At 42.0% G+C, this 14,775-nt stretch overlaps 1 protein-coding gene across 3 annotated transcripts in view; it reads right to left on the bottom strand.

The window, feature by feature from the left end:
* Positions 1 to 14,775, bottom strand: part of LRCH1 (leucine rich repeats and calponin homology domain containing 1) — a 187,279-nt gene that overhangs the window by 67,019 nt on the left and 105,485 nt on the right. For all 3 annotated transcript variants that reach the window (XM_024755377.1, XM_024755375.1, XM_024755376.1), the window contains exon 3: positions 9,565 to 9,691. In XM_024755377.1, coding sequence (XP_024611145.1) covers positions 9,565 to 9,691 — 127 coding nt within the window. The remainder of the gene's footprint in view (positions 1 to 9,564; positions 9,692 to 14,775) is intronic.

The following is a 14,775-nucleotide window of genomic DNA, read 5'->3' as shown; positions in this document are numbered from 1 at the left end:
CAATAAGCAAGAGGTACCATTTTAAAATCTAAGAGTCCTCACACAAATGGTACACAGGTAAGCCCTAGAAATATAGGAAATTAAATCATTTTATTGGACTCAGGACCAGGCACAGTCATCTTGGTGATGGCTGAGAGGAGGGGAGGTCATGGGAGAAGAATTAGTGAGAATTATTTTCCACCTCTAAGGAGGATTTATGTTGACACCTAAAATGTTTTATAAGTCTGCGAGTGATAGCATGAGAAAGACCCTTTTGCAGATTACGGGAATCACGTATTTTTCAATGTGAAACTGATGATTTTCAAAAGTTTTAAGGACATAATTTAAAAAAGAACATTTCTCTTAAAAAAAAGAGAGGTGGGAGAGGAAAACTAAAAGAGAACAGATATATTTAGGCAGTACAGTCTCACCATGAAATCTCCTGAGATGAAATGCATCTTTATTCCATTTTTTTCCTGTGTACTACACTCACCTTGCACGTTGTTGATTAACCCCAGCTAGCCATGAAATTAAGAGTATGCTGTTTCCATAAATATAAGGTAATTTTTCCAACATATATTTCTAAATGGCCTTATCAAAGAAAAGAGACTCCCCTCAGCTATATTTAAACACTTGTTTACCTGCAGGGAAAGTGCTTTCCTAATTTATTTTTTTTAAAGAACTTCACATAATGATAAAACAAGTTTTTCCTTCTAACTTACAAGACAGGACATCTGTAGACAATTAGAAACATAAAGTCCAATTGTCCATTCACATTTTGAAGGGTATATGGCGAAGGTCAAATTATTTTAATAGTACTCTACACTGATTTCAGTTACTTCCTGTCCTGCCAAAATAATGAGGGAAAAAGCAAGATAGAGACTTTTCACTCTTGTATGATCAATATTGCAGAAAACTGTGCAAACTCAATGCCCTCCCAGCTATTAAACCTTGCCAAGTTTTAAAAAGGTTATGAATTTCATCACAAAAATAAAACCCCATAGGTAATTATGTCTTAATTAGTTGGGAATGAGGAGGAGGACAGAGAGGAAAATAGTCTAGATGTTTTCAGATAACATATTTCTGGTTAAAAAGTATAAAAGCAACATTCCTAGAATAGCCTGGTTCTCTATAACATGTTTATCCACATTTAGTCTAAAAGAAATAATGGCTTTTTTTTGGGGGGGGAAGTTCATTTAAAAAAGATATGATTTAGGAAAATAAATTTAAAAAATAAACAACATTAGTGCCCCATATTTCTGCAATACTGAGAATTTATCAAGCTATGAGTTCCAGATCCAGTAACTTCTTAGAATAGTCAAATGAATCCCTTCTGAATGGTCTATTAGCCCTAAGCTATGTCTTGGAAAATAATTATTCCAAACTACAGTGAAATCAAATTACCATATATTCAGCATTATAAAGTTATAAATATACAGGTAGGCCCAATTCTATTATTTGATACAGAAATGAATCTAATCACTATGCATTATATAATCTAATTCCATTCTTTGATATAGAAATGAATCTAATCATTATGCAATATTCAGCATTATAAAGTTATAAATATACAGGTAGGCCCAATTCTATTGTTTGATACAGAAATGAATCATTATGCACTATATAATCACATAAATACTCAAACTTAAGTTTTATGAACCAGCCAGTCTAATTTTGTCATTTAGATTAAAAAAAACAAAATAGAGAATTTTAGCTATGACTTAAAATACACTTATTTTCCACTGGTTTAATCAAGATGCTTTTAAGCAACCAAAAGAAAAACTTTAGAAGTTAAGATTCTCATTTCATCACAACTCTTCTGGGCAACTAAAAAGGTCTCTAGAAGGGTTAAACGCATGTTGGAGATAAATACATTTTAGCTGACTGACTGCTAATTGCTACCTTACCTTCAGAATGCAAAAATGACAAGGATTTAAAACAACAGCATAGGTTCAAGGATTATTAAACTAGGAAATGTCCACTTTCAGAATATATTTTTTAAAAGACTAGACATGCTTTCTTAAGTCGTGACTTCTGATGAAAGCCAACATAACTACTGCATCAAGATGATCTTGGTTACAGAAGGTTTCCAGTAAGACCAGGCTAAGCGGCAGAACTGCACATGGTATTCTATGAGTTACCTGCCCCTGACTCTTAGGTTTTCAGAAACTTAGCGTGGTTATACTACAGCTTAAGTCGTATTTTAAAATCTACCTCTTGGGCTTCCCTGGTGGCGCAGTGGTTAAGAATCTGCCTGCCAATGCAGGGGACACGGGTTCGAGCCCTGGTCCAAGAAGATCCCACATGCTGTGGAGCAACTAAGCCCGTGAGCCACAACTCCTGAGCCTGTGCTCCAGAGCCCACAAGCCACAACTACTGAGCCCGCATGCCACAACTACTGAGCCCGTGCGCCTAGAGCCTGTGCTCTGCAACAAGAGAAACCACCGCAATGAGAAGCCCGCACACCACAAAGAAGAGTAGCCCCCGCTTGCCGCAGCTAGAGAAAGCCCACGTGCAGCAACCAAGACCCAATGCAGCCAGAAATAAAATAAATTTATTTTTAAAAATCTACCTCTTTATTTAATTGAAGAAAATGCAAACGTTCTAACAGGAAATATAAGCTATTAATACTGGCCTCCCATCATGTAAGCATGTCCATTTTTGGAAATGTCTTTTGTATGACTCAGTGTAACTTTAGGTAAATATCTTAACCTCTCTGTTCCTAGGTAAAAAGAAGAGGTGAGATTATAAATAATTCCAATTTCCTTCCAACATCAGGAAAATCCATCTACCATATCAAAAATAATGAAGAGATTTTGTTTGAAAGATAGATACTTAACTCACTTAGGAGTAATGTTAATTTTGATTTTTCAGCAATCAAAAACCTAAATGCCTGTAAGAACTTCAATTTTAAGACAAATCAGTATGTTCATTTAAACTCAAAACTTTTTCAAGCAACCTCTGATATGACAAATTATTACCTCTCAACACTTACTGAGAGTCTACTTCTAGTATAAAACTCTACCTCACACCCTTCCACATACCCAGCAAACACATACCTCACCCCCACTGCTCTTCATAAGAAACGCAGAGATAGAAGCGACAGAAAGGACCCTGCACAGGCCATGAGTTTCCAATTCCCTCACAGAAACCAGAGAAGTTAGAAGGCATCTCCAGAGACTATGAATGGACCTACGATTACATCAGACATGAATTCACGTCTCCATTACACCTACCTCAGAGACTGGAATGCGACACGTAAAAAAAAAAACGAAGGAGAGATTTTCCTCAGAAGTTCCTCAATACATTCTGTGTCTATAATCAATCCCTGAATTCCAACTCTCCACACAACCAAACATTTCACAAAAAAGAGGGAAAAAAAAGTAGCATGTCTAGTCAGGGCCAGGAAATGCACCTTCCAGTCAGTTACTATCTGAGTCAGGCCCAGTGAGTTTGGGGTTGTAAAAGCAGGTTTCTGAAACAGCGATATTATGTTCTCTTATATGAAGTTTAGAGCCGGAAGACACAATTTTCACACACGGCATGAGTTAGGAGAGGGCAGAATCGAGAAAAACCAAACAAGAGATGGACCCCAATGTGTCAGCACGTACAGAGAACTGGTAAGAAAACTTCTAAGACCTTTGGCAAATGCCCCATAAAAGGTTCTCAAATTTATTGTGTTCTTCCTTAGTGTGCCTGTCTTCTTCGGAGCCATCTGTTAAGTATAACATGGCATTCATACAGTATTTCTTACCAAATATTTAACACACCTTATCCTTCGGGTATGATTTGACAAGTAAAAAACACAAAAAACATGTTTCCAGGATGCTGACACTGTCTTTATGAGTAAAATGAGGTTTCGTCAACCCGAGAGAAGTCTGCTGACCCTGGTGCCTGGCTTGAGGTTCTTCAGTGAGGGAACTCTCAGACAGACACGGTCCATTTGTACCACACCCTACTTCTGTAACATTCTCCCGGCCTGCCCCAACTTGAATGGGAAAACCACTGCAAGTTGAAATAGGGCAACTGCACAGAAAGAAATCATGGCTCCTCTCCATAAGAGGCTTAACGATCTAGATGCGGACCCAGTGAGCACAGCTGCATTGTACTGCGGAAAGGCCTTGGGCTTTCAACAGACAAACATGGTTTTCACTCCAGCTCTACCACGTCATGGCCCCACGCCCTTTGGGTAAGTAATCCTGAAACCCACACTTGCCTGTGCAAGGTAGACAGGATATCCACCTTGCTGGGTTATTGTCAAGGTCAAATGATAGAACACATGTCAAGTACTCAGCAGAGTGCCTGGCATACAGTAGGTGCTCAGTAAATGCCAGTGCTTTATCTCTTTCCTGGATAGAAAGAACATGCAGATACAAAGACTTACAAAGCAACACAGACACACAGCTACAGCTCTAAGGAGACAAGCGGTACAGAAGTAATTCAAAGTAGCTGAGGAGGTCAGAAAGTTCTACATCATTCTCATCAGAAATGACCCTTGAGGGGCAGCTCCATAGAGCTTAGGTTCCCCTAAGTTCTCCGGCACCCAAAACAATGTGGAAATATATCCTCGCCTCTCCTGTGGACTCAAGAAAAGACGTCTCAGAAGTGTTACTTAATGAAAGTCTTCATGGAAGGAGGAAAAACTGGTTGTCCATATTCTTTGCGCAATCACAATCACTAAATGGCAACGCTTTATGTTTTAAGATTCTTAGATAATTGTGATATATTCAAGAAAGTAAGATACTGTTTTCCAAATCCAACTCCTCTCAAAAATTAGAGAGGGCACCCTTCTTGCAGATGGCCATGGTGCTTTGGTTTTTGTTTTTTCAGCGGATGATGACTCTGGAACATTCGCTCATACTTGGAAGAGAAGAGAGTTTACAACTCAGTTTAGGATACTCTTTGAGTCTGATGTGAAAATTTCTCAAATATTTCTACCAAAATAGTTCAGCAGGGCTCAGAGCCTAATAATAAGCTGAGAGATTTTATCAGCGCTACCTGACTGAAGGTACTCTGAATGCCTGGGGAGCACCCAAATGTTTTTAACAAGTTGGTTACTATGTAACTACAAAACAGGAGCCTCCTACGCAATTCTAGAATTACTTCAGGCTCTCCAGGGAATTTTTTTTCCAACTGATAGCTAAAAATCATCTGACATGGCTACCTGTAGTATCAATACTATTTTAAGCAAAAAGATATGAAAAATAAATAAGAATGGATGGAAACTAATCTTTTTTAGTCTGTGACCTTAAGCAAGGCCAGTCACCCCTTGCGGTTAAATAATGGCAAGTTATTAAATATTCACCAACTTCACAAATAAATGCTTTTTGTGAAGGTCACACTTGCCCATAGAGCAGGAAGAACACAAGCTATAGAGCTGCCCTGTCTGGTAGGGTGGCCACCAGCCACATGTAGCTATTAAGCAGGAGAAATGGGGCTAGTCCAACCTGTGCTGTGTCAGTGGAAGACCTCAAAAACTTAGTAGGAAAGAAAGACTACAAAATATCTCATTAATTTTATATTGTAGAGATGTTGAAATAATATTCTAGCTATCTAGGATAAACTGAAATATATTACTAAAATGAATTTCATTTGCTTGTTTTTTTTTTAATGTGGCTACTAGTACATGTAAAATGACATTTGCAGAAGGACAAATATCATATGACATCGCTTATATGTGGAATCTCAAAAACAATGGTACAAATAAATGTATTTACAAGACAGAAACAGAGTCACAGATGTAGAAAACAAACTGATGGTTACCAGGTGGAGAAAGAGGGGGAGGGATAGATTGGGAGATTGGGATTGACATATACACATTACTATATATAAAATAGATAACTAATAAGGACTTACTATATAGCACAGGGACCTCTATTCAATACTCTGTAATGACCTATTTGGGAAAAGAATCTAAAAAAGAATGGGGGTGTATATATATGTGTATGTATAACTGATTCACTATGCTGTACAGCAGGAAGTATACAACATTGTGAATCAACTATACTCCTAGAGGGAGGAGATTTGCGGATGTATGTACATGTATAGCTGACTCACTTTGTTCTACAGCAGAAACTAACACACCATTGTAAAGCAATTATACTCCAATAAAGATGTTAAAAAAATACATCCAAAGAAAAATTTTTTAAAGGCACAAACAAAAAACAGAAACAAAAAATTAAAATGACATTTGCTGTCTGCATCATGGGCTGGGTGGGGGACAGAGCCGGTGAGGGTGTTTCTGCTTGGGTTGTAAATCAGCTACGCCAGGGTGACTGACCCTCTGGGCATCGCTCACTGTCTCTCTGCCTTGGGTTTCTTCTTTTGTAAGATGTTGAGAGCTTGGACTAGACGTCTTTTTTTTTTTTTTAAAGATTGGGTTTTTTTTGATGCAGAACACTTTTTTTTTGTCTTTACTGAATTTGTTACAATATTGCTTCTGTTTTATGTTTTGGTTTTTTGGCCCCGAGGCATGTGGGATCTTAGCTCCCCGACCAGAGATCGAACCTGCACCCCCTGCATTGGAAGGCGAAGTCTTAACCACTGGACCGCCAGGGAAGTTCCGGACTAGACGTCTTTTAAAACCACTATGGCTTTAACATTCTAGGATTCAAGTGTGCAAGAGTTATTGCTGGTGGAGAAAAGACACAGGACAGGCTGATGGCAGTGTTGGAGCCAGGAGGCAAAGCAGCTTCCCTAGAGCTGAGCTCCGGATGGGGGCCTAAGAAAAGCCCAGGGCATCCCTTACAGCCACCCAGCAGCTCATGTGCCCCGAGCCTATTGACAGTGCTCTTCTACCTCTGCCGCCTGCCACCAGCAGCTGACAGGAGAATTTGAGGAAAGCCCTGCCCCGTGTGGGGCTGGCTGCAGGGCTCAGCACGTGCAGCACCTATTAGCAGATGAGCTGCTCTGTAGCAGCACAGCCCATGGGTGGCGCGCTGTCAGCTTAGGCCCAGGGTGCAGTGGGACAGAAACACATTACGGCTGCCAAAGGCTGACTTCACCGATGTGCCACACATCCACTCCGCAGGAGCCCGACAACTGGAAAAACACCGACGCTGTACTCATACAATGTTTGCAAGACCTAATCCAAATTCTAGCAAACCCGGATTTGGGGGTTTATCACACTCCTGAAAGAAGCATTTTTTTTAAAAAGCAAATAAATATCAGTTTCATCCGAAGTGTTATTTGCTATATCTTTTGTTTTCCAGAATCAGTTAAAATGGAACCTTCTGAGTTAACTTGGATTGAAAGACAGAGTCGCCACTCACTGGCACGGCCCTTGGGAGTCCTCGCAATCAGTCCCAAGCCACCTTCCTGGTCCACTGTCCACGATTTGACAGCAGCCTTCGGCAAACATTTTTGGGGGCATCTACCTTGTGCCAAGCACTGGGATAAAACAGCAAGTAACACCCAGTTCCGGTGCTGAATCAGCTTTCAAGGTGTAGCGGGTGTTGGCCTGGAGAACGCCAAGTGAGGAGACAAATGTGGTTCCCTGAAAGTTCAGTGACACATAGAGGGTGCTGGCCTTAGGAGCACCCAACCCTGGCCTGGAGGGTCTGGGAAGGCTTTTGGAGGAAGTGAAATCTACCTTGGCTAAGAACTGACCAAGCGAAGAAGAGAAGGAAGAATCAGTCCTTGTGGAAAGAGTGATGTACTCAAAAGTCTAGAAGTGAAAATGAACAAGGCTGGAATTCAGAGGGTAAAGGGGCCAGGGACAAGAGATGAACCTAGAGAGGTATGCAGGGGCCAGACTCAGCAGGGCCTTGAACACTCTGGGAAGGAGGTGATGATGGCCTAAATCTAAGCCGTGGCCTCGAGGATGCAGTGCCCAGCCTCACTCCACCTAGCCTCAATGGGATCATACTGCTTCACACTCCCCGGGCATGCCGTGTACTCCCGGGCTGTCGGGCCTTTGCACAAGCTGTCCTTTCTCTCTTGAGTGCCTCCTCTGTCCCTTACATGGACTTATGTAAGGTGCCTCTCAAAGGTCTCTTCCTGTACAAACCCTCCACAACCCCAAGACTGAATCAATCAATCAGTTCCTACGCCATGCACTTACTTCTTGTAATAGAGACTTTGTGGAGAGGAGGGTGTCTGCCCAAATTAATATCTGACTTCTTGCAGAATCACCCCTCTCGGTGGCAGCCGAGCAGCCGTGTCCAGGCAATGTGACCATGTGCCTTGGGCATCGCTGACCAAGTCAGGAGAGGACGCTGGAACCAGGTCTCGCCTCTCACTCAGAAACCAAGGCTGAGACATGCTAGTAGGTCCTGCCATGTGCTTTATCTGGGAGGACATTTAAACTTGGGATCTATGGGCTAGGTGACCTCTCCATTGTATGGAGAAAGCTGAGCAAGAAAACCAGTGGCTTCCGTGGTTCTTGACAACTTTCCAGTACCTTGTTCTAGTCACTCACGATCCCTGACCAGATGTCATGGTGCTAGGGACGTGAAGACCCCTGTCTCCTTCTGACTCATCCCAACTCTTGGTGTGAGCTACTTGGAATGGGTTTCAGATACTGCCATCCTGAAAAAGGTACTCTTTTTAGGGCTCTATTGCCTTTATACAGAAATTACTCACTTCTGTCCTAAAATCAAAGTGGATACATATGTGACACGGGGGCTGTCACTTTCAGAGCCAATTCCAGATGAACACATGACCATAGAGTCACAGCACTCTTTATCTGGGCCTCACAAGCCACCACCCCAGTGTTCCAGGTGAAAAAATTAACTGGAACTGACACACAAGAGAAAAGTTATTGGCCATCAATGTTCTAGATTGGAGTCTACTTGAAGGAAGGTATTATGTCCTTTTCATGGTTGCAATCACAACATCCAGCTTTGTGCTGGACACAAGGGCAGTACGGAAGAATGCTTGTTGGAGGATAAATTATGACTATCATGGTTGAGACCTGTTGCTCATTCCTGACTCTTCATTCACCCAAGATATCTTTAGCTCAACGGAAGTACAGAAAGAACTCATTCTTTCCCATTTTAGAAACAAGGTCAGTAATTCAATTAGTAGTGAAGGAGCTGACATCTCGGTCTCAGGTACACACTTACAAGCCACCCCTGCCTATCTATAACTTGTTCTTCTTTCTTCTCCCTGAGGATATGGACACATTTTAAAGTTACATTAATTTGGAGCAACGGTTCCTAAAATTCTTAGAGAATCAGGACATTCTCTTCTTTCCAAGTTAATTATATACATTCATAAAGTTTGGCCTACTAACTTATTTGCTGATTATTTTGCCAGTGTATCCATAATGTATCACAAATTTATTTATGCAATCTGAAAAAAAAAGTGATCTAAATACCATAGGATAATCTGTAAACTTCAGGAACTGTAAATCCTGAAAACTTCAGGAAGTGTAAACTACAGGAAACCTATAAATTGCAGGAACTCTGTCACAGCAAAGCCATGATTATTCCTTTCCCCACTTAATGTCTCTATCATATACAGACCTTCCCACGGGACATGATCCCCTCCTTGACCCACTGGAGCAAAAAGTCTTTCTGACTACCTTGATAGGCTACAATTAGTAAACAAACAAAAAGGACATCTTAAAAATCAGTAACATACCAACTCCATTAACTGTTTGAGCTGACCTATCTCTTCAGGCAGTGATCCAAGTTTGTTGTTACTTGCAATTAAGACTTTGAGAGGCAGACCACACAGGCAGGCCGGCAGGGCGGACAGCTGATTCCGACTGCGAAGAAATAAAAGAACTCTGGTAAACAGGCAGGCTACTTCATACTGTTTGTGAACATGTTTTTTCAACAAACAAGGAGAAAGGAGTGACCGAAGAAAACATTTTGCAAATATAAAAAGTCTGATAAACTTTTATAAAAATGCAAATCCCAAGTGTATAAGAAAATTAAAAATAGTTTTTAAAAATGAGGGGCATAGGCACTTGTGAGGGAAACAACTTTTTCCACAACAAGGGACCCTATCAAGCCCCCTGAAGATGCTGAGCTGTTGGCCGGCTCGAGAGCATATGGGCAACACAGGCTGTACCACCAATAGCAACGGGAAGCTGGTGCCAACTGTTCCCTCTCTGACAGTGTGAACGGGAGATGCAGCGAGGACGAAAGCAACCAGCCGCTGCAGCGCAAGGAAGTATCATCGCATCCATCTTAGTAGTGACGAGGAAGATCATTTTGCTATAACTCACAAAACCCCCGGGCCCATTTCCAACATTTTGTTAAAGCAAGAGCTCTGTGGTTAAATTCTGCTTGGGTTATCTGTGAGAGAGCTAATTAAAAAAGAAAAAGGAAAAGTCGGCCTTCTGGCAAAAGTGAAGTTGGAGCCAAGAGGGGTTCAGTTTCACAGAGGAGCATGAAAAGTGTGAGCCCAGGCCTCACCTCTGCTCTTCACCAAAAGGTCTCTACTCTACTTAATGGTCCGCATTGAGAAGTCTTTAAATTTCCCATCATCAACGCTAGTTGACTGAGAGACAGGAAAATATAGGATAAATGAAATCTACGAATCACATCAAGGATATGTCGACCATTTATTTACCTTCCCCTCCACAAGGAGCCCTTTTCCTGCTATCAAGTAAGAAGACAGATGGTTTTCAGTTTCCCTTTCTTTCTCAGCCATTCTGCTGAGGGAGCCAACCACCAGACAGTGAAATATCTACAAATCTGTATTTGGAACTTCTGCGTGTATTCGCACACACGTGTGAGACTTCGGAAGCTGTGGTACCATGTGTGTATTTGTGGGTGTGCATATGTCTTTGTGTGTGAGAGATGGGAACAGACAGCTAGACTGGAAACACACCAAGATGTTATCAGTAGCCATTTTTGGGGAGTAGGCACAGTGAGTGGATTTTATTTTCTTTATTACACTTTGCTGTATTTTCCAAAATTCCTACCAAGTGCTTTCATAATTTGGGAAGAAATATCATTATAAAAAGAAACTTCATTGGATACTGGCTACATGGGTGCTTCTAGGTGTGGAAATTCATGAAGATGTACACTTACAATCTGTGTACTTTTCCACACATATGTTATAGTTCAGCGGAACCTTTTACTCCCTCACCCTACCGTGTGAGGGGGTGGGTATCTGATTAGGAAAGGGTGTCTCTAAAGGAAGGGCTCAGAAAAAGCAGGTGCTGTGCTGTCAAAATAGCCTTTCCAACCTGGGTCCCCCCTGTGACCACTGTGACCAGGGGCCTGATGCCAGGTAACCATACTCTAGCAAGAAAATGTAGAGCCATGTCTTCTCTCCCCTGCCCAGATGTGAAAAGGAAGCTCTTTGCAAAAAGGCACAGAAGGAAGAGAGCTTTCTCTCAGGGGGTCCAGCAGAGGGGGAAGGAGAGTGAGAGCCCTGAGGGTGGAGGTTGTATCCTGGTGCTGGAAGGACCAGCTGGCTCTTAGCTTCCCCTTGGTTAGGATAACAGGCTAGAATAGGGGCAATGGGCTCGCCCTGACACTCTCTCCTGATGTCTGGGGGCAGCGGAAGGGGAAGCCAGGGCTACCAGGCTGTCTTTCTGTGCTCTCACACCCCTTGCGCTGCCCCCTCTCAGCTGCAAGAGCCCAGGAGGGCTCCTCGGTCTTGAGGAGGGGGCCTTCCCAGTGCCCTGCTGGGACAGCTTTCTTCAAGCTCCAGAAAAGTTTCCTGAGGTACTCCCTCTGCAAAGGAGAACCCAGTTTATTAAAAGGCAGCAAGTAAATAATTTGGCATTTGTGGTTTAAAATATTTCTTAATATACAATTTCACATAGTAAGGACTGCTAAATTAAAACGTTAATACGGTAATTCTCTTACTCTGGAGCCATATTTGAACTTCCTCTGGAAGAGAGGACAACGGGAACAAAGATAAGCATTTTTAGAAATTTCTACGCTATTTTCCACAGAATCAACAATTACAGTTGGAGATCTTTCCTGTGTTTCTCTGCTTGGAAGCTCAGATTTAAAGTATTCCCAGTCTCACTACCTCGATGCAGGCATCTAATCAGATTCGCAGGTACTGCATTGGATGAGCATCTATATACCATTTAAGCAATGCAGTGAAGCTTTTGCTTCCTTCAGACACGTGAGCATTTGAAATCACATGGGATTATTCCCACTGCAGTTCTTCCAGGATGGGTAACTAATTTAAAATAAAATTTAGGCTTGTAAAGCATTTGCGGTTTCTTTGACGGGGATGAATGCTTTTTATGATTAAAGCAGCTGATGGAATAGCCTATTTATTTTTGCCCTACACATTCCTCTATCTACACTGTAGTTAATCACCTGTAGGCAAATCGAGATGCCAGGACTAGTCATAATACAGCATGCCACAGGCCTGGGGCACATTTCTTCTATTTCATCCATCCGTTCCCTCAGCCTGTACTTTGTATATTTTATCACAGGATATTCCTGTATTACTGGTAATTTCCCCCATAGAAAAAGGAAATACACACGCACGCAAAAACCCATTAGCTCTCCAGCAAATATTTATAAAGACGAGGAGAAACTGCACGCCCTTTAATCCTCTCCCCACTAAAGACCACAACAGCAGCCTAAGCTTTTTTTTTTTTTTTTTTTTTGCGGTACGCGGGCCTCTCACTGTTGCGGCCTCTCCCATTGCGGAGCACAGGCTCCGGGATGCGCCGGTTCAGTGGCCATAGCTCACGGGCCTAGCTGCTCCGCGGCCCAGACCGGGGCGCGAACCCGTGTCCCTTGCATCGGTAGGCGGACTCTCAACCACTGCACCACCAGGGAAGCCCAGCCTAAGCTTTTTGAAACTACTCATCCGGCAGCAACTTTTCTCAAGCAAGTAAGTGCCTCAGGCCACAATCCACCACTCTGGCCCCCACTTGTCTCCTGCAGCCCTCTGCACTATGAACAGGCCCTTGAAGGAAACAGTGGTTAAAAATAAGGCCGTACAGCATCTGATCAGGTAATGGCCAACATTTATTTTCAAATCCAGCCTGGGAGTCACATCTGAAAGCAATATATTTAAAAAAAAAAAAAAAAAGATTTTTTTAAACTCACTCATTACAAAAGAGTAAATTAACGGGGGGAAAAGGGCCACTTATTCAGAAGTAGAAATTACAGATTCGGTCATGGTGGCCTGAGCCTTCCTGCCAGCACAGAGCAGGGCCTCCCCAGTGTTTCTTGTCACTCTCCCTGCTCAGGCTGGGTGGAGGATGGCGCGAGGAGGAAGGAGGCGGGGCGGGAAGGCAGCGGGCTCTTACCAGCCTGTGATTACTGCTAACGCTTTGTCTTCCTTCCTTCTCGGCTGAATGACTTCCTACTAGAGTGACTGGTCTGTTTCCTCATTTCAGGGTGAAACAAGGCAGCTCATCATAACCTCAACAGTTCTGATAGCCTAAGTTTGCAGGTTAAATTCCTCTTCAAGTAGCGCTACCCTCGCTTAACAAAAGTCCTAAATTAAGGAATTCACAAACCAAGTCACTTCTGCATGGTTTCACTTTTATTTATTTATTTTTTAATAAATTTATTTTATTTATTTATTTATTTTTGGCTGCGTTGGGTCTTGGTTGCTGCACAGGGGCTTTCTCTAATTGCGGCGAGCGGGGGCTACTCTTCGTTGCGGTGCGCGTGCTTCTCACTGCGGTGGCTTCTCTTGTTGCGGAGCATGGGCTCTAGGCGTGTGGGCTTCAGTAGTTGTGGCTCACGGGCTCCAGTGCACAGGCTCAGTAGTTGTGGCACACAAGCTTCGTTGCTCCGCGGCATGTGGGATCTTCCCGGACCAGGGCTCAAACCCATGTCCCCTGCGTTGGCAGGCAGATTCTTAACCACTGCGCCACCAGGGAAGCCCCGGTTTCACTTTTAGAGAGTGTTATTTTAATGTATTTTGACTATGGCCTTCCTTAATTATTAATATCCATGCTTTCAGACTTAATTTTGGTATTTAACACTATTTATTACTGGTTTATCAGAAAGTTATTTTCCTTAACGTATGTGATGAGAAAAACATGCTATAGTCTTACATGTGATTTTATTATCAGACAGCATATGTGTTTTTTATTCTACTGGAACAGATCCTTTTTGTAAGTGAATGGGTTCACTTAATAATGAAACATGGAATCCACTTAATTTATAGAAAGATTTCTGTAACAGATTCACCTACTCAGTTGGTACAGAGATCACCAACTGTGGAATTAGAAAACCTGGGTTCAAGTCTCATCTCTGCCATAATCGACCATAGAACTTTAGGTAAGTCACCTACCTCTCTGACTCTGTCAGCCATAAAACATAGATAATAATACCCACCTAACATGATACATGAGATTATGGATGTAAAAGTGCTTTTAGCCCAACACTAAATCCATATATTAAGGTTAAACCGTTCCCAACACCACTGACGTAGCAAAGCAATGGGAGGTGACCAAAAAGAGCTTAATTAGGTTTTAGTTATTGATTTTATTTCCTAACTGCTAACATTTCAACCACTCTTAAACTAAGGTTGCATGTTCAATTTGTCAAAAACATAAGCCAATTAAAGATGACGATTCGGAGGCATGTTGGGGAAAACCAGGCTGGTTTCAGGCCAAAACAAACCAAGTAACTCTTTCCAATCTGGAGAACCAGAACTAGAACAAAAAAAAAAAAAAAAAAAAAAAAAAAAAAAAAATCACACCAATGACCTTTTCTCTCCCATCTTCTCTAATTCCAAGATCCTACCATTACTCTGGGAAAACAGGAATACCCAGGGGTCATCATCTCTATTTACTAGTTCTCAAAAACGAACAGAAATAATAATGTGAAATCACAAACCAATTAAGAAAATGTCACAGTGTGCCTCTAAAGGGCACAGAGGAAGCAGGGCAGGGTTCAT

The sequence above is a fragment of the Neophocaena asiaeorientalis genome, unplaced genomic scaffold, assembly GCF_003031525.2.
Source record: "Neophocaena asiaeorientalis asiaeorientalis breed wild unplaced genomic scaffold, Neophocaena_asiaeorientalis_V1.1 scaffold59, whole genome shotgun sequence".
Taxonomy (NCBI): Eukaryota; Metazoa; Chordata; class Mammalia; order Artiodactyla; family Phocoenidae; genus Neophocaena; species Neophocaena asiaeorientalis.
This window is presented reverse-complemented; position numbering and strand designations above follow the sequence as displayed.